The following is an 18,989-nucleotide window of genomic DNA, read 5'->3' on the forward strand; positions in this document are numbered from 1 at the left end:
ACTGACCTTCTAAAGGGAAGGTGTTGACTTAGAAGGCCCAAGGATTCTGTCAAAGAGGTGGTTATCTAGTATTTACCTTGCGGCCATGTGGATCCCCACTGTGTGGGCGTGGAGGTGGGGGTGGGGCATAGATGAGGGCGACTCAGTGACGCCTTCAGAGAGGGTAGAGAGCGCTCTTTTTCTTTTCTGAGGAAGATCGGGGATGAGTTGGGCAACTCGGAAAACTTCTGTAAGTATAAAAGGGACGGGGATTTTATAGAGTAGGGGGGCTTCCACAGGACCTCACTTGTCTGTCCCTCAATCTTGGCTCCCTCCTGCTGTTTAAAAATAACTTTCCCTCAGCAGATGCCTGTGTGGTCTGTGTCCTGAACAGGATATTCTGGTGGTGGCTCTGGTGATCTACCAGATGTTTGGAGAAAATCCTCCTAGTTTGGAGAACTTTAGTCCTCCTGTCATTTGGATTATTTGCATTTGGGAATAATTTGGTGTTGAGTGTGGTAAGGCGAAGGTGAAAAAGGGCTGGTCATTGTTTTGCTGGGATAGGCTCACCTAGCCCAAACTTGCTTGTCTCCCTAGTGAAGGTAGCTCGGTGTGAATAATTAAGGTATAGAACTTTACATCTGTAGGTGCCACAAACTGGTCTTATATATTAACTTTTGCTTGGTCCCTGACCCTTTCGCCTTTTTTTTGTCCTTGCTTGAGGACTTTTTTTTTTTTTTTAAGAGAGGAAGGGAGAAAGGAAGGAAGGGTGCGAGAGGCATTAATTGGTTGCCTCTGGTGTTCGATGCCCCAACTGGGGATTGAACCTGCAACCTAAGTATGTGCTCTGAATGGGAATCAAACCTGTAACCTTTGCAACCTTTCAGTATAGGATGATGTTCCAACCAACTGAACCACACCAGCTAGAGCTTTTTTTTTTTAAAGGGTGGAATCATGCTTTAAACTTTAAGACCTAAATGGAAAACAAGATGCTAATCTCTGGTAGCTGCCCCAATTCTCTTAAATACTGAAGGCCATTGGTGCCAGGCCATATTGAGAAAGCATTAAGGATCTGCTACCCTTAAACCAAGCTACCTCCTACTTGCTGTGGGAGTTGAGCTAGGTGGAAAGTTGGGGTAGCTTTATTTCAAAAAGCATAGCCTCAACTGAGTTGCAGGTGGCGGTGGGATTTATTTAGAATGCTTAAGCCTTGGTTTGAGGGTCTCTAAGGATCTGCTGTTACTGAAGTATGACCCAGAAAAATCTGGGTAAAGGTGAGGTGCCCAGTTGTGAGCAGAAGTTCTAGAAACTAGGAAATATGCAAGGTATAGAAACTTTCTATTTATTTTTTATTTTTTGGTTATTTTGTTGAGTGGGTGAAGTGAGGGATTTGGTATTGATGTCTGGCTGCCTCTATCTGTGTCTGCATAGCTCAAAATCATAAAGAAACACCTGGATTGGGGCCCAGATAACGAGTTGGCCGCAAGAGTTAAAAATAGTGTTCTGAGGTGCCAAGAAGCATGAAACTTTCAGTATATGACTGTAATAAAAACTTTATAAACATATCAGAGGAATGGATGAATGGTTTTATATGGTCTTAACTAAAGTTCAGTTTGTACTTTTTATTTTTATTTATTTTTTCAACATTTTATTTATTCATCCCTAGAGGGGAAGGGAAGGAGAGAGGGAGAGAAATATCAATGCATGGTTGCCTCTTGTGCGTCCCCCAGTGGGAACCAACCTGCAACCCAGGCACGTGCCTTGACTAGGAATCAAACCGTGGTAGTTTGGTTTGCAGGCCCGCACTCAGTCCACCGAGCTACACCAGCCAGGGCCAGTTTGTACTTTAAAAAAAATTCGTTTCAGAATGCTGGGAGACTGCAGGCAAGACCCCCTGCACTGGACTCCTTTTTTTCTTCTCTGGGCCTGACAGACAGATACCAGGTGTCCTTTCTGTCTTGGAGATTCAGTTTACTACCTCCTTTGATGGCTGAACCACACACCCACCCTTGTCTTCTACTTCCTTGCCTTCACCTTGCTGAAGACTGGGAAGGGAATTAGATGGTGGCACCAGCCCTTCTTTTCCTTCCCTTTTCACTCTACCACCAAGGTTATCTCAAAATCAAGAACCACTGTAGGAAAACTGGGACGGCAAGCGCTGGATCTGGGCTGGTCCCTTCAGGACATAATTGGGTTCCTGGCTAGTGTTGCCATAGCACCCTGAACTGCCTTTTTCAGAGCAATCAATTCTCTTGTAATTGCTCAGCATCTGTGTCTTGCTTGACTACCAATGTGCTGAAGGTAAGAGCATATTTGTTTTGGATTTTTGCTGCCAGCCTTTAGCATATTGTCTGATAATAGTATGTTTTCAAATACTTGTTAGAATAAATGAACATACTAAGTAAGTCTTTCATTTTAGGGATTTATTGGTAACCACCATGGTAAAATAAATATGGGGAAGGAAGAAATTCTAAAATTAGTTTCTAGTCCCTGTTTCTGACTCCCTAAGAGCTAAGGTCCAGTGTCAGACTAGGAACCCCTACAAGCAGGTCCTCCTTCCAGGCCGGCTCCATCTTCACTCCACAGCTGTCTCTTCACTGTCTGAAGACACTACCAACGTAGAACCAGGAGTGAAACATCCAGTGTAGGTGCGTGCAGCTCCCTTAACCTCCACCCTGCCTATGTTATCGATCAATTTGGGCTATACTCTCAGCTACGTGTTTTCTCAAATTCTTTTTCTTTGTTGTATGGGTCATATCTGGTAGTTAACCCTTCCGTGAAATAACACTTTTTCTTCTTAAAGACTTGATTAAAACCCTCTGCATCTCTGTGTTTCATTTCTCACGTGAACTCAGCAGACTGAACTCATTGAACTTGAATCCATGAAAGTGGGTGTTTGTCTGTTTTGTTTGCTGTGATACCTCCAGCTCCTAGAAGCATGCCTAGCATACATTTGTTCACGGCCGGCCTAGAGATCACAAATCTGGACCAGGATAGCACTTACCCTCCCACTTTTCAGAGTCCAGCCTCTCAAATTTAGGACTTGGGCAGGCCAAGCTTCTTTAAAAAACCAAAAACCCCGGACTTGGTAGCACCACCCATAGGTTTAGAGATCCTGCAACACTTATCGCCGGGCTTGAGATAAATTTCCTTTAGAGTGGCAATTGCATTTCTCCAGACACAGTGTTTTGTGCCATGTGTCCCGCTTCTGATTTCCTAGTCAAGTGGGACAGCTGCCCCAAAGCCGAGGGGGAGGGGGGCAGGCTGGTGGAGCAGCGGGACGCCAGTTCGCCTGGTCCCGCCTTCTATCCTCCACTTCCGCCCCTACCAGTGTCTACGCAGACTCATCGGGCGGCTTCTGACTGGTCGGAAGGGGTGGCCGTGGGCGCCCACAGCGCCAACTCACAGTCAGGCGGCCTTGCTAGGCCTTGCGAGGCTTGCTATGATGTCACGGTGGGGGGGGGGGGGGGGGAAGGGAGGAGTCTCATTGGGCATGCGCAATTGAGGACTTCGCCCACCGTGGGCTGGGCGGGCAGGGTATCCGGTGTGTTGGCGGAGTGCTTGGCTTTGCTGCTGGTGTGGCAGCGAGGAGGAACCGGGAGAAGTTCCTGAGCCCGCGAACCGGTAGCGGAAGTGGGAGGATGTATGTGTGTGGGAGGGAGACCTGTGCCTGAATTAGTAAACCACGATAATTTGCTCAGGAAAAGGGTGTGGGGATCGGAATGAGCCTGTTTGTTGAGGGTCCGTGGTTGTCGGCCAAAAGGGGGTGGTGTAGCCAATAGATGTTACAATACAACTCTCCTACATTTCTAACATAGATCATTTATTTACTTTTATGTCTCAAGGTGTATGATTTTAATCAGAGCTCTATTCGCAGAACTACTCTGGCCAGAAGAGAAGGGGAAATTGCGTCTTCTTGCCTCTTGAATCTACAACGGTCTCAGAGGGCAGTTTTAGGTGAAATACTCTGAATTTTGCCAGAGGCTGTCTTGCCTCTTCTGTGCCGCAAACTCCTTCTGGTTTGATTCAGAGGAAATAATTTACCAAAGATACCATTTAGTCTAGAAGCCAAAGAGACTATAAATCTAGCCCCAAGGCGTTACAGACACATGCATTTGGGACTGAGAGAGACTAAGTCATCCATGGTAATCAGACAGCATTGCCGACCTGGTCTCATCTGGCCTGAGTTAGCATTCAAAGCAGAGGGAGGGACAAAATGAACTTTAGAAAGTGCTGTAAGACTCAGGGGAAGGCTGCTGGCAGGTGTCCTGGTCTGTCACAGGCTGGCGTTAATAACTCCCTGGTCCTGCTTTGTTTTTAGGCCCTTCAGATATCTGGAGCTCTTGAGACGTGGCCCAGGAGAGGGAACTGTGGCTAGTCAAGGAGGCCATGCTTGATGTTGCTTCCAGATCCCATGTCAACACCGAGTCCTCAGTTGCTGGTGGCAGCTGCTCAGCAGACCCTGGGCGTGGGAAAGAGACGGGGCCCACCCCGACCTATCTGCCTTCACCTAGCTGGAGAAGTATTAGCTGTGGCCCGGGGACTGAAGCCAGCTCTGCTCTATGATTGCAATGGTGCTGGGGCATCAGAGCTCCAGCGCTATCTGGAGGAGCTGCAGGGTCTGGGCTTCCTGACCAAGGGACTTCACATTCTTGAGATTGGAGGAAACAGCCTGATTGTCAGACCTGAGCACGTGTGTCGACACCTGGAGCAGGTGCTCCTTGATACTATAGCCTTTGTGGATGTTTCCAGCTCCCAACCTCACCCTTCTATTCGCTCCCTGGACCAGCTTCAGGGCTTGAAGTCCCTTGTAGCTGAGATCATCACCCATTTGCAGGGGCGGCAGAGGGACCTATCTCTGGGAGTTTCCTGCAGCAGGCTCCGTTGCTCAGATTGGAATCTCTGTACTGTGTTTGGGATCCTCCTGGGCTATCCTGTTCCCTATACTTTTCACCCGAACCAGGGAGATGACAACTGCTTAGCCCTGATCCCACTACGGGTGTTCACTGTCCGGATCTCATGGCTGCTTGGTCAACCTCCAGTCTTGCTCTATTCCTTTAGTGTCCCAGAGAGCTTGTTCCCAGCCCTGAGGGACATTCTAAACACTTGGGAAAAGGACCTTAGAAGTCGATGTAGGACTCAGAATGACTTTGCTGATCTCACCATCTCTTCTGAGACAGTCACACTGCCAGCTGTGGCCCTCTGACTGTCTCCTGTGGAGAAAGTACTCGGTAAATGTTCAGCTCTAAGTCGGGGATTGCAAATAGCAATCATCTCAAGTGCCAAATCTGAGCATCTTGAGAACGCTAGGGAAGAACGCTGTTGTCAGTTGGCCACGTCTGTGAGGGGCACGCGGGCAGGTGGTGGCGGCGGCAGCATTGGTAGTACGTACTTGCCATTTCTATAGTAAGGAGTCCTCGGCTTAGCTGAGATGGCTATTCCTTTTTCACTGGATAGAAGGTGGGAGGAAAGAGACTGGAGAATAAAAAGGGAGGTGGAGGATGAGTAGCGTATCCTTGTATACCATGTGTGTGGTACGATAGGGTTGTAAATACGCCTACCTTGTATGTGGGTGGTGGTCACCAGAAAGTAGCAGGACTGGGCTTCACTGCGTATTTATCTACCTCCAACTGAATTGGGCTAAGAACAGTAGACCAGGATGCTCAGTGCCTTATATTTGTGACGTGATAGGTCATTCAGGAATTAACATACTAGGGAAAGAGACTGTCAGGCAAAGTTTATTGGTTTATTTTACAGTAGGTTAAAAAAATAAAGTCAGAAATCACAGTGGCATTGGGAAAACCCACACTGTAAGGTAACTGAACCTTCTGAGTTTTTGATCGAGTTTCTTTGGATTTTCACCTGAGGAAGTTTTTCATGTCTTCAGGCTGTCCTTGTGGGCCAGGAGCACCGCGAGTGCTATAGCAGTCACCGCCATCAGCAGCAATAGCCATCGACCGCACTGCCTCTGAGGAGGGAGAAGAGAAAAGCCACAGGTTGGTTGGAGAAGAAAGAGGCAAAAATAATCTTCCTCTTTCCCATTCTGGCTCAGTGGAAGGTCTTGGATGGTGGAGGAGGGAAAGGTTTTTACATCACTCTGTCACTTTGTCACCTCTCTTGAAATAGAACCACTTTACTGGTGGCCGCTGGCCCATAAGCCAAGATCATTGGCCCAGGGAACCACAGTCAGCAGGGCCTAGATACTTAAATACTGATATGACCATTCAAAGGTAGAAAATAGCAAAATGAAATTATTCTCTGTTCATATTTCTTGGTACTTTTTCTCTCTCATTCTGTCCTTGCCACTACTACATAGAAAAGGCTAAAAAACACCATTTCCTACTTCAGCTAATAGTAAGTCTTTCCCTTTAGGTTTAAGAATTCTGTGACAACTAAGTTTGGATGCATACGCCAGTGTTTCTTTCCATGGTTGCAACGCTCTCAGTATAAACAAAGCTGAATGGGACAGGCTGGTTAGATGTTGGCACGGGCTGATAAATTTTATCTGCAAGATTGGGCTAAAGGAGGAATAGTCCCCCCATCGTCTAGTGCTATATGGGAAGATCGAGGCTCTTACTCTGGGAGGCAGCTTCTGGCTCTGGTTCAGCTCTTCTCGACAGTGCTGGAGCTTACGCAGGCAGGAGAGGTACTCGTCACTGAGGTTGTCTAACTCTGAATGCAGTTCCTTGCACTGAGGGGGAAAATACCACCAAGGTCATCACCAGGCAGGGGAGAGGGCCCCATGTAAGTTACTCCTTCATTCGTTTGGAATTTGTACCACCTTCCTCCCGCCCCAGCCTTTGTCAGAGATTTTACTTTGCCTTCTGAGTGTCTCACGTAGTTTGTTCAGAATGTGTTCATTTACATGATTGATTATAATGCGTATTACAGAAGAAGTAAGTGCTTTCATGTGTTCATGTGACAGTGTGCACGTGCTTTGTAAATGGGGACACCAAAAATGAAGTTCCTACAGTACGGAAGACCTGAAAGTGATCATTGTACAAGTCTCTCTGCCAGTGGCCAAGGATATGTGTCTGTGAGTTTGTAGATGGGAAGAGTGAAGAGTTTTGTTACTTAAAAGACTGTAAAGTTTTAACATAGTGTAAAGGTGAAGTTTGAAAAGTTAGTGTATATTAAATATATTTGCATTTAGGTTGACTTTATACAAGGTAACTAATAAAGTGAATAAGGATTGGTGTAAATGAGGGAAGGAAAAGATTGATAAGTTAACCCTAAAGCAAAGACATTTTTTACAGGCAAGTGAATACCCGCAGGCGTCCAGTTACAAGGCAGCTGTTGAAATCCCTGCTCTCCAGCCGCCTCCCAACAGCCGCTTCCCTACCACTGTAGGCTGAGCCCCTCACTGACTGAGGTCATGTCTCACCTCCTTTTCCTTGGCCTGGAGCTGCAAAGTCGTCTTTTGCAGCTGGTCTCTGAAATCCCAGTCTTTCTCCTTCCCTGTACCCTCAGGTTCCACTTCGTTATGGGAAGGCTTTGGACTCCACTCAGACAAAGCCTGATCTAAAAAAGCAGCCACATTCTCAGTGACGGTGAGGCCCACACCTCTGAGGAAGGGCCCTGTCACTGTGAGAACCCCAAGGAGGGAAAGGGAGGGAAGGGAAGAGGGGAGGGTCCGTCTTTGGTTATGATTCATAGAACAGAATTCTCTGACTTTTTAAAGAACTCCCACTGGGAGCCCCTGCTCAGCCTGGACAGAGCTGGAATTTGAGCCCCACGGAGGGCAAGGTTGGCATCTTTTCTTTGTACCAGTCCTGTCTAATGCCAGATACTTTTATTAGAGTACATTTATTAATCCAATTTTTTTGGTTATTGGCCACATCCTTTTTAGTTCGTCCGGTAGGTTTGCTGGATGCCTCAACTCCCTTTCCCTTCGTTCTTCACTCCAGTCATGAGAAAGCAGTCATACCCTAGAATTCATCTTCATGTGGTTAAAGGTGGCATTTCAGCCACCTCATAGTTTTAGACTTGTGAAAAGCGCACTGGACTAAAAGTTAGAAATTCTGAATCTTTGTCTTAGCAGTGTCTTTAATTTGTATGACCATAGACTTTCCTTGCTATGTGGGCATAATTTCTGCCTTATGTGTTACCCAGTGATTGTGATGGGAAAACAAAAGGCTGCGTGGACAGGTGAGGAGCTTCTGCCCCTCCATACACATGACGAGTTCTTCTCACGAAGCTAAGACAGCAGACTTCAGGGCTGAGAGTGAGGTAGCTGTTGCATGCAACCTGGTTTAGACTTGGGAAGTTGGATGTGACTTGGGAAGCAAGTGTAAAAATTGACATGAAATCCTGAGTTCAAAATCAATTTATTGAAATGTTCAACACAGACAACTGTTTTCAGGGGGAGTAGAAATCCTTTATCACAGTTTACGTACCTCTCACAATAGGAGGCTAACTAGTTGCTCTCAGAGCCCATGATTAGTCCTTAAGAAACTTCCCCAGCTCCCTGACCTAACAGACTCCCAGAACAGGACGCAACTCCAAGAAGTCATGTAGCCCATTCCCATGCCTCTAGGCAGGCAAGGAAAGAGCAGTGTCTTAGAATTTGTGGAAGTAAATTTGCTGACCTTTCTTTGTTAAGAGTTTCTCCTGTCCTTGGAGCTGTACGGATTGGCTCTGCAGTAGACCTGTTGGAAAACGCAAGAAGCCTGTCTGTGCTGGCATATTTACTGCAAAGGGTGTGTTTCCAGAACTTTGCTCAGAATCTTAATTATTAAAGATGTTCCCATCTCTTCCCGGTTGAATGGGGTTACCCCCCAATTCGTATGTTGAAGTCCTAACTCCCAGTATTCAGAATGTGACCTTTTTGGAGACCTGTATTTTACAGAGGTAATCAGGTTAAAACGGGACATTAAGGTGACCCCCTGATCGAATGTGACACATCCTCGTAAGAAAAGGCCTTTGGACACAGACATGCATAGACGGGAGGTGTGTGAAGAGACACACAGAGAAGACGGCCATCTGCAAGCCAAGGAAAGTAACGTGCAACAGATGCTTCCTTCAAAACCTCAGGAGGAACCAAGCTCGCTGACACCTTGATTTTGGTTTTCTAGCCTGCAGAGCTGTGAGAAAATAAACGTCTTTAAGTCACCCAGTCTGTGGTGCTGTGTTATGAATACACCATCCTTACATCTCTTCCTGCTATGTCTTTAAGTCTTTCTTAAATGTTATCCTAGAGGAAAGGCTTTCCCTGATGGCCCTGTATAAAACAGCAAATACTTCCCTGTAATCTGCTTTATTTTCCTCCATAGTATTTACACTACCTGACATGCATTTATTTCCTCATAAAAACTCCATACTTCACTGTAGAGCTTACAATGTAAGCTTCACGAGGGAAGGATCAGTTATGTTTGACGCTGTATCCTCTGTACAGCTGGAGCGCCCGGCCCTTGGGAGGGGCTCATTAAACATGTATTGGGTAAGGAAAGGCATGATTTTCCAGTGACTTCTTGACCACCCAGCGCCTGGGCTGCAGGAGCACAGCTTCTGCTGGTGGTTTTTCTCCATTTTCCGTGTGTTTGCCTTGCTATTTTAATAGTCCTTGCTGTGTGCATGAAACTTCTCATCCAGTCTCAGAGGGTAAGGTGGTGGGCAACCAACAGAGCTATTTATTTAATCAGGTTCTCAAGCTTCTCAAAAAATTGTCTACTTTTTTTTTTTTTGCCCTGTCCAGGTGGCTCAGTGGGTTGGAGCATTGTCCCATGCACCAAAAGGTTGTGGGTTTGATTCCCATTCGGGGCACACACCCAGGTTGTGGGATCGATTGTCAGTTGAGGCACATATGGGAGGCAGTTGGTCAGTGTTTCTCACATCCATGTTGGTCTCCCTCTCTTTCTCCCTTCCCTTCTCTTTACCAATAAATAAAATCCAAAAATTGTCGACTTATGAAAGGCCCCCTTTCCCCTTTGGCCCCACTTTTGAAGTGGACTGAGGCGTCTGTAGTGGGAGCTTATTTCTGAACCAATCCTAGTGACAAAGCTCGATGCAACATACTCATTTTTGTAATGATATACAAAATAAGAACTCCCTTGGAAAACTTCACACTTTAAAAATCTGCACTTCTGGGGAGATGCAGGTGGTGGTCATTGGTATGGAAGGAGAGAAGTAGAAAAGGAAGAAAGAAGGACAGGTTAATACACGACTTGTGAAGAGCCATGTAAGTGACCTCAGTTCGTAAGAAGAGGACCTGAAGGTGCACAGAAGTAGAGGAGATGCCAGAGACCGGGCCCCCAGCCCCTCCTCCGGGCGCCTTCTCTGGGGCAGAAGCCCCAGAAACACCCCGAAGCCACCTGCGCTACTTTTAGAACCTGGGGAGGGAACTTACTCTGCAACTGCTGAACTTTGGTCACCAGGGCGCGTTTCTCCTCCTCTGACCTCTTTAGTTGATCTACAAATGAAATAGTGCAAACCAAAGTAGAAGAACCCAAGATTAATGAACTTGACACCTGAGGATGGGAATTTGTAATGGGTACTGCCTGGTCCATGGCCTCTGATACATGTCAGGAGGAAGCTGCTCTTCCGCTCTTCCCAGTTCTGCAGTGGTAAACCAGGACCAAAGTACCCTGGGTGTCACTGAATTAACAAGTGGGATTGGATTAGGTGTTGTATTTGCACCCAATTTGGTCCTCTCTCAGCTAACTGCACAAGCTGTGACAGAAACCTTTCAACTGACCTTTCTAATTAGGAATGTGGCCTTGGCATGTGACTGATGTGGGAGCAGCTGTGATCTGGCCCAGAGGGATGGGCTGGAAAAGAGAGCTGATGCTACAAGATTCTCTAGTGCTGCAAAATTAATTTTCAGTCTTGGATGATTAAAATAGCCCTGCCTTTCCCTTAAGGTAAAATGAAATCTTAAAGCCAACTAAACAGATGAAAGACTGAATGAAGCCTTTCCACCTGGTTTCTTTCTCTGGGCTCACTCAGCCAGAGGCCCCCGAGGAGAAGGGTACCTTGTAGGAGCTGGCTGTCCGAGCTGCACAGGTCTCTGTCCCCCTGTAGGCGCTCAATCTTGGCCTGCAGTTCCTGGTGCTCGTTCTCCAGCAGTCGCAGAGCCTGGTTCATCTGAAAGTCTCTACTGTCCGCCCCCTGCAGGGAGCAAGCGGGGCCAGCACAGAAGCAGGTCAGTGCTAGGGTAGAGGGTGGGGGCAGATCCCATAGAAGAGAAAAACTGTAGAACATTGTAAAACTTTAGAGGTAGGAATGTTAGGGAAATAAAAAAAAACAGGAAAGTTTTTTAAATTTTAATTTCCCTTTGCTTTGCTCTATTCCTCTTAGTACAAACAATGCATTAGATTTTTTTTTTTTGATATTCACAAGGGACTCATTTGGGTAAATGCCCAAATTAAAGAATACCAAATTGTTTTTCTAGATGTCTTCACTTTACTTTTCATTGTAGCACTATCATTTTTTGGGGTGGTGTCATTTTCACAAAGAATTAAGGTTAAAAAGAAAAAGATCATTATGAGAGTTGCCTCCTAGGTGATTGAGATATGGATGCAATGCCGGGGCCAGCTCGGGCGGTTCCTTTGATAAGATACCCTCTTATCAAATCAACTGTGGTCAGATGCTACTTCAGTAGAATTAGGTGTGTCCTCCAAAATTCCAAACCAAGTAAGAAAAGATAATGGCTAATATTCCTTGAGGGCTTCTATGTACCAGGCACTGCGCTTAGTGGTTTGCATGGATCACATCACTTAACCCTCATAGCAATCTTTGATACAGCTATTCTAATTTTAGAGATGAGGAGACGGAGGCTTAGGAGGCTGGTTAACTTTTCCAAGGTAAATGCAGACAAGAAATGAGGAACCATTGAGAATGCCAAGCACATGGCAAGATGTGTTAGTTAATACTCTATCTATAAGTAAATTAATGACATTTGTTCTCTGCCCATAGTGAGCATTTCTGAACTGAATGCTCTGCTGGGATGGGGTGCAGAGTGTGAGTTGGGATATGACGGTAGGCTGATGAATATTTCAGCCCTTTGCATCTGGACTGTGTCATTCCAGTGAACTCTGAGTTCATTTGCATCAGCAGGGCAGATGTCCTTGCTACACTGCAAATTAGATTTCAGAGCCAAAACAGTGAGACTGGTACAAAGCGGGCAGTGAGGAACTGAAAGCCAGATGGTCTCAGTTGCCTTTGAGGACACCAAAGGTTGCCCAGGGGACAGCTTCTCTCCATCATTGCTGTCACCAACCCTTCTTCCCCTGAATCCTGCCCTCTCTCCCCACCACCTCACCCCCAGGGCCCCGTACCTGCAGTTTGGACTGGAGCACATGGAACTGGCTCTCCAGCTCTCTGTGCTGGGCCCCCAGGGTCCTCCAATCTTCCTTCAGAGCCTCGTACTGGCTCCTCCACTCTTCACACTTCTGCTCAGCCAGAGCCAGGGACCTCTGAGGGAGATAAGGGAGAGGGTGGTACCTGGGAGAGGGTGGTACCTGGGGTTGCGCAGCTGGCTCCCAGAGGTGCCCTGGTGTGCCCAGTGCCAACACCATGCAGATCCCCAAACCTGTGTGCTCTGCAGCTGCTGCTCTGCGCTCATTTTCTCCTCCAGCACTTTCTGCAGCGACTCCTTGGCTTTCTGCTCGTAGCTGTTTTTCTGGTCTTCCATCTCCATTAGTACCTTTTTCATTCCCCAAGGGGAACAATTCTGTAAATTTGATGCAATTCAACAAATACACATTAAGCTTCTGTGTGCCAAAACCTGAGCTGGGTTACAGAAATGAAAAGAATTTGGTCCTTGCCCACGGGGCAGAGATACCAGTAATCTGATGGGACTTTTCTTCTAGGCTAGAGGTGGGCAGCGAAGTCTCTCGGGTGCTGTGAAGGGTGAGTGGAGTTAATAAACAGGGCCCTTGGCATTGCTGGGCATTTCCCCCTGGCCTTCCACAGGCACTCGAAATCCAACATTTCCAATGCCAAGTCATCTTTCTAAATCTGCTTCTTTCTCTTTTTTTTTTTTTAAAGATTTTATTTATTTATCTTTAGAGGGGAAGGGGGGAAGGAGAGAGGGAGAGAAACATCAATGTATGGTTGCCTTTTGTGCGTCCCCTGCTGGGAACTGGCCTGCAGGGAACCGGCCTGCAACCCGAGCATGTGCCCTGACTGGGAATCGAACCACGATCATGTGGTGCTTCTTTCTCTTGGACTTCCCCTGTCGCAGTGACAAGCATCATCACCCACCCAGCCTCCCAAGTCCTAAACCAGGGAGTCACCTCGGTTTCTTTCTTACTTTCTCCCAGTATTCAGTTGTCAAATCGACCTCCTTTACAGCTCACACCTATTTCCTCTCTATCCCTATTGCCACTTCTTAGTTCAGACTCTAGTAATAATATTATATGGATTGATGCAATGCAATGATCTCCCTATCTGTAAGACTTGCCCCTCTTCGAACTCCTTTAGTCCTGCAGCTACAGGGTTTTTCCTAAAATACAGATCTGATCATATCACAACCTGCTTAAATCCTGCTAGATTCTCAGTGTCCTAAGGATCAGGCCCAAATTTCTTAGTATGGCTTCTACTTATAAGCCCAGACTGCCATTCTATGCTTGTTTCACCCAAGCTGAACTGCTTGCAAATTCCCTAAGCACTGTACTCTGTCTTTGTGCCTAGAGCGGCTCCTGCCTCCCAGGGCATCCTTACTCACCCTTTTCATCTGGTTAACTTCTACTCATGCTCAAGATTCAGCCTAAGAATCATGTAAGTTCTGATAAATCTTAATTAGCTATCCCTACCCCCAGCTAAATATGGACTAGGTGGCTTTTCTTAGTGTTCCCATAGTACCCCCTGTATGTCTCTAGCTTTCCATTCTATCTGTCTCTCTTATGAGACTGTGAACTCCTCAGGGCAGAGGCAGGGAGCATGCTTTAAATTTTAAAAATTAATTAATTAATTAGTTAATAATCTTTGTAGCTTCAGGGATCCCCAGTAAATAATATTTTTAAATAAATATATTTGCATTTTAAAATTCCTCCTGGGTTCAGGGTCAAGAAAAAGACAAAAGAGCAATTTTGTAAATTCACTGGGGGTCTTGCTGTCCCCATGCTTTTCATCTTTATGTCCTGTGATTTGGGGGAGCACAGGCAGCTTTTACTGTCGATTCTGGATTACCCACTAGGTTAGAAGTAACCTAGATAATGCAGATTTAGAGATCAATATGAAATCATTCCCATTTAGGTTTGTAATCATCTGAAAATTTAGATTAAATGTGAATGAGTCTTATGTTCTTGGAATTTTTATTGGAAAGCATATCCAGGAATTATTGGTTGAAGTCATACATAGGCATGTCCCAGTTACTGAACTTAACTCTGCTGGTCACTGGCCAGCTTCATCCTCTACTGAAAATTAATTCATTGGCATTCTGGATTATATATCAGTCTCTTAGGTGCTTGGTTGGCATCATATAATTCATAAGAGTCTGACAAAGGAGGTCATACTGAAAAAAAATAGAAGTTGTGGATCAGCAAATCTACAGACTACAAACCTTTCTCCTGCAAGATTCAAACTGTGGCTTTATTTACCTAACTCCAGATGGGAGCAGACTTCCCGTTTCACCTCATTCTCTTCCTTGACGTGTCCTCAACTATTAGAAATACATCACTTCTCAAGTGCAAGCCAATTTCTTTCTATCTCTTGTAATCCAAGGTAAGGCCAATCAAGAGATTACTGAAGCTGGATAATAATGTCACGGGGAAGACAAGGTCACAGTCTTACTTTCTCCAACAGGTTGCTAAGAGAGAAACTTTGCCCATTGAATGAAAATTACTTTGCAAAACTTCATCAGAACATTCAACTCATCTGTTCAAAGATTGGGACCTGTGCAGGTCTGCCTGCATGGTGCGAGTCTTTACCAAAGGCTCCTCCTACAGTTCCAGGTATTCTTAAGGTTGCCCTGGAGCCAGAAAAGAGCTTGGTGCTGAGGTTCCTTCCCAGGGTGTGAAGGGAAGGGCACTGGGAGAAAGAGAGGGGTGGATGGATGAAGAGCATGGGCAAATGGTAAATTGGGGATTGAAGTGAAAATGGCAAAGCCAGAACTGCGTGAGTAGCAGTGGGTGCCTTTATCTCTATCAGGTGGCATTTCTAGAGAGTAAGATTGAGGTTTAAGCATTCTCCTTTAATTCTAGATTCCTGGGCTGGTAGTGTTCTCCAGAATGCTTACCTGGGTACAGGTATACAGCTGGTTTTCCAAGGACCTCAGTTTGCCCTTCAATTTGTCTTCATTAAGTTGTCCCTGGAACAAAAGAGCTTGAGTAGATAGAGTCTGGGCCAAAATATAGTGTGAAAAATTTTGTTCTGTATTCCCAACCTACCACCTAGAACATAGTCTGTGCTCAGTGTTTGGGGAACTGAACTCTTTCAAGAGATAGGGAGGAGAAAAGATGACAAAGAATGTTTGGGTAGAAGAGGATCTTCTCCTCTTTTTCTGGAACAGGGGAAGGAAGAGTCAGCCTAAACCCCAAAGACCTCTTTGTACCTTTGAGGCCTTCTATTAAATGGCTCAGGGTATCCTGCTGTTGCAGGAGATAACATAGGAAGAACTCCGAGACTGCTCTGCTTGTTGCTGGCCAGCGACTATAGCATCCTGGTTGCCTGGCAACACCTTTTAACACTTAGGTAGCAACTAGGAATGAGTGGCCAAAGGGGAAGTGGAGGCAAGTCCTTCACCATCACAATCTAACAAAGAATTTAATACAGGAGGCTAAAAGCAAAGCTCACAGGTTGACCAAGTAATCTTGAATCTAGTTCGATGAGGCTGCCAGGCATCCTAAAAAACAAGTGAAACTATAGTAGTGTGTGGTGGGGGGAGCCCTTGAAAGTCTGTGTGTATCATAGCCACTAGCTGGGAAAAGGAAAACCTTGAGACCATGCATTCATCCCACAGCCTAGCAGGCAGAAGGGGAAGAGGACTACAGTGCCCCAAAGGAAAAGCCCATAATCAATCAACTTTGGTTAACTGCCTGCCTCCTGTCACATACAAAATGAACAAATAGAGTCTGGAGCAAGATAGGGATTCAGGCTAACAGACCCCCCCCCCCCCCGCACACACACACACTTGTGTTTAGACAGTCATATCCCCATGGAAAACTGGTACCATCTTTACACGTCAATCCAAATGTAACTCCCTCACCCTCATCCTGGCAATTATGTAAGTCCTCAGAACAAAGTCTCACTCTCTTCTCTTGGCTTGTGGCTCTCTTGACACATGGGGGGCCTCTGGCCACTCTGGCCACCAGGCCCCTGACCACCAAGGCTCTGGCCACCCAGTTGCTGGCCGCTTGGCTTCTGGCTACCCTGCTTTTGCCACTCCTACTCTTGCCACACTCGCTGCTTTTGCTCTCCCATTAAAACTTAGCACTAATAAACTTTTTGTGCCTGCTAATAGGTTTGCCGGTCTGTAATTGCTTACTGTGTCGGTGAGAAGAACCAGGGTTTCTTCCATATCACTATTGGGGGTCCACTTGAAGGAAAGCTTCTAAGGTGTCCTTTTTTTCTTTCATTACCTCTCTCTGCTCTCTGTCTGGGCACTTCTGCACTCCTCACCTTCTTTCAGTCTTGTACATGGACCTTTACTTGTAGGTATAGGCCAATAAGATTAAAGGAGTCTTCCCTCCCAGGGGGAATGTACATTCTCTCCCTTACCCACTGTTATGTGCTGAGTTTTGGTCCCTCTGCCCCCAACTCACATCTTGATATCCTAACCCCAGGGCCTTAGAATGTGACTGCATTTGGAGAGAGGGTCTCTAAAGAGGTAATTAAGTTAAGACGAAGTAACTAGGATGGGCCCTATTCCAATATGACTGGTGTTCTCATAAGAAGAGGAGACTGGGACATCAGGACACCAGAGGGAGAACAGCCATCTCCAAACCAAGGAGAGATGCCTTAGGAAAAACAAAACAAAACAAAACAAAACAAAAACCAATCCTGCCAGCATCTTAATCTCAGAATTCTAGCTTTCCGAATTGTGAGAAAGTAAATTTCTGTTGGTTAAGCCACTCGATTTTTGGTGCTTTGTTATAGCAGCCCTAACAAACTAATATACTCCCTTCCCTGCTCCATCCCTCGACTCAAAATGAGAAATTCTTTAAGAAAGCAAGAAATGGAGGAGATATTAATGCGAGGGGTGTGTGTGTGTGTGTGTGTGTGTGTGTGTGGTAGGGGGAGTGGGGTGGGAAAGAGGGTGGTGAGAGGGTTTTCCAGAAAGCCACATTCTATTTATTCACAAACTAGGTTTGTCTAAAGGCATTTTGGACATTGCGAGAGCGATGCCAATCTCAGGGGTGAGACTAGATTTTCAGTATTTCAGCTGAGTAGCTAAAAACTTCCTTGCTGCTTTGTTCTCTCCTCCACCTGTAGACTTGCCCTTTTCCCCCAGGTGGATGTTTTGTTCTTCTAACCCTGAGTTTCATTTAAGGTTGTGTATGTGAGGGAATCAGGGCAAGGGGAGGGTGCTGTGGAAAACTGGTTTCCCAAGGAGACTGCTGTGGATCTCTTTAGGAGTAACTGACTTTCATATCCTTTCCTGATTTTTTCTAACCAGGGCCTCTGGGACACTTCTGAGGTCTAGAAATTACATTTCTCCTCAGGCCTGAGGCACCATGGCTCTTGTCTGGCGAGTTTCCAACTCTCATAAGGCTTTCCGGTGTATAATAACCTGGGGGCAGAGGAGGGGACTCAGTTTTGAGGTCTGACCCCCTCAGTGAGTTTCAGGACACCTGGGGTAGGCAGGAAGTGGTATCTCACAGCTCCTGTTTTGCGCTTGTTTGGCTGATTCTTCTAACCAGGGGAGCCAGGAGGTGCCCCCACCCTTTCTGCTTCCTGTATTACTCAGCTGGGCCTTGCAAAAGGAAAAGGCTTTGCCCAAAATAATTTTTCAGAGTATCTCCTGCTATTAATGTTTTTCATAATGTCTCCTGTGAGGGCTGAGAGTCAGGGATTTTGCACATACAATAACCACAGGCTTTGGGACAGATAAAAAGGGATGGACAAAGACTTCCACTGTTCCGGGCTTTGGAATAACTGGTTACAAGGCTGCATTCCCCGGACTGGCCTGTTCATTGTCAATGAGCTGCAATCCACTCATTCCACCTCCAGCTTCAGATCTCCCGACTCTGAGCATTTTCTCTTGCCTAAACTCTTACTATGCAGATTGTAATCAAACCCACTGAGTTTAAGGTTTATCTTGCTGTAGTTTGAAAAGAAAACAGACCAGCAACATTTCTACATTTTCCCCAGTGTCCTACCCTTTTTTTGTAGTTCCTCTCCCTTCCTTAGTATGGTTTTAATTCAATAGTTTACCTCTTCTGTTTTTGTATTTTAGCAGCACCCCAGATTACTTTTCATTCATCTTGTAATACAGTACAATTCACGATAGCCCCTTGTAGTGGAGAAGGGCCACCCAAGACTGGGGTTTAAAAAAAACTCTTGTCTACAGCTCTGCCTTCCCAGACTTCACAAGGCAGGCAGTACAGTTGCAGCCAAGCTGTTGCAAATGGGTCATGTAGTTTCCTGGTCTGAGTCCCGGCTCACCCCTCAGAAGCCTAGTAGTACGGTATGTGGGGAGAAGCACTTTTTACAGGCCTACTGTGAACTTTTATTGGGCATTCGCACCTCTGGAGCCCAGGGCTCAGGGAGCGCACTACCCCGATTTGAAAGAGGGAGCAAGTTGAAGGCCATACACACCTGGTGCTGGTCTGAGGGCTTCAGCTCCTGCTTCTGCTTGGCTTTCCCCTGCCTCTGCTCTTCAGAAACACTAGCACCTCACCGCAGAAGTGCTAGCTCCCAGCTCATCTCTGCTCTAGCAGAGGCGGCTTAGGACTTGCAGCCAATCCTCTTCTGCACTGTCATCTCAAGATCTCATTTCTACTTTGCGGAACTTAAAAACCCACTTGTGCCCCCTTCTGTTTTTGTATTGCCCAACACCGAGAGCTTGCTTTTCTTTCCTGCCTGAACAGTTTCTGCTCTGAAGATTGTGCCCAGTTTAGGACTCTGGA

The 18,989-nt window shown here is 46.1% G+C and overlaps 2 protein-coding genes across 11 annotated transcripts in view; one reads left to right on the forward strand and one right to left on the reverse strand.

Annotated features, from left to right (window-relative positions):
• The first annotated feature begins 123 nt into the window (after positions 1 to 123).
• CUNH1orf74 (chromosome unknown C1orf74 homolog) lies at positions 124 to 9,094 on the forward strand. Of its 6 annotated transcripts, none has more exons than XR_008390324.1 (4): positions 3,482 to 3,622; positions 4,301 to 5,210; positions 5,867 to 5,975; positions 6,352 to 9,094. XR_008390324.1 is itself a non-coding variant. In XM_037136978.2 (3 exons), exon 2 carries the CDS (start codon positions 4,376 to 4,378, stop codon positions 5,183 to 5,185), a length of 810 nt encoding a protein of 269 aa, XP_036992873.2. In that variant the 5' UTR covers positions 124 to 229; positions 4,301 to 4,375; the 3' UTR covers positions 5,186 to 5,210; positions 5,867 to 9,094. The 6 variants fall into 6 exon arrangements, 3 of the variants coding, with proteins under 3 accessions (XP_036992873.2, XP_036992871.2, XP_036992872.2); XR_008390326.1 differs by having other exon boundaries at positions 6,905 to 9,094; XR_008390327.1 differs by having other exon boundaries at positions 7,236 to 9,094.
• The window catches only part of TRAF3IP3 (TRAF3 interacting protein 3), a 25,297-nt gene continuing 12,007 nt past the window's right edge, over positions 5,700 to 18,989 (reverse strand). For 3 of the 5 annotated variants that reach the window (XM_037136968.2, XM_037136966.2, XM_037136967.2), the window contains 8 exons: positions 15,158 to 15,229; positions 12,509 to 12,649; positions 12,255 to 12,392; positions 10,950 to 11,085; positions 10,325 to 10,387; positions 8,568 to 8,627; positions 7,364 to 7,500; positions 5,969 to 6,670 (listed from right to left, as the gene is read on the reverse strand). In XM_037136968.2, coding sequence (XP_036992863.2) covers positions 6,302 to 6,670; positions 7,364 to 7,500; positions 8,568 to 8,627; positions 10,325 to 10,387; positions 10,950 to 11,085; positions 12,255 to 12,392; positions 12,509 to 12,649; positions 15,158 to 15,229 — 1,116 coding nt within the window. In that variant the 3' untranslated portion in view covers positions 5,969 to 6,301. Of the gene's footprint in view, positions 5,948 to 5,968; positions 6,671 to 7,363; positions 7,501 to 8,567; positions 8,628 to 10,324; positions 10,388 to 10,949; positions 11,086 to 12,254; positions 12,393 to 12,508; positions 12,650 to 15,157; positions 15,230 to 18,989 lie in introns of those variants that run through there. The other 2 variants (XM_037136970.2, XM_037136969.2) reach the window with 2 other exon arrangements.

This window comes from Artibeus jamaicensis, unplaced genomic scaffold, assembly GCF_021234435.1.
Source record: "Artibeus jamaicensis isolate MK-2021 breed Jamaican fruit bat unplaced genomic scaffold, CSHL_Jam_final contig_2170, whole genome shotgun sequence".
NCBI classification, from domain to species: domain Eukaryota; kingdom Metazoa; phylum Chordata; class Mammalia; order Chiroptera; family Phyllostomidae; genus Artibeus; species Artibeus jamaicensis.

Coding starts and splice junctions, on each gene's coding strand:
- CUNH1orf74 (XM_037136978.2), top strand. CDS start 4,376: ATGTTGCTTCCAGATCCCATGTCAACACCGAGTCCTCAGTTGCTGGTG.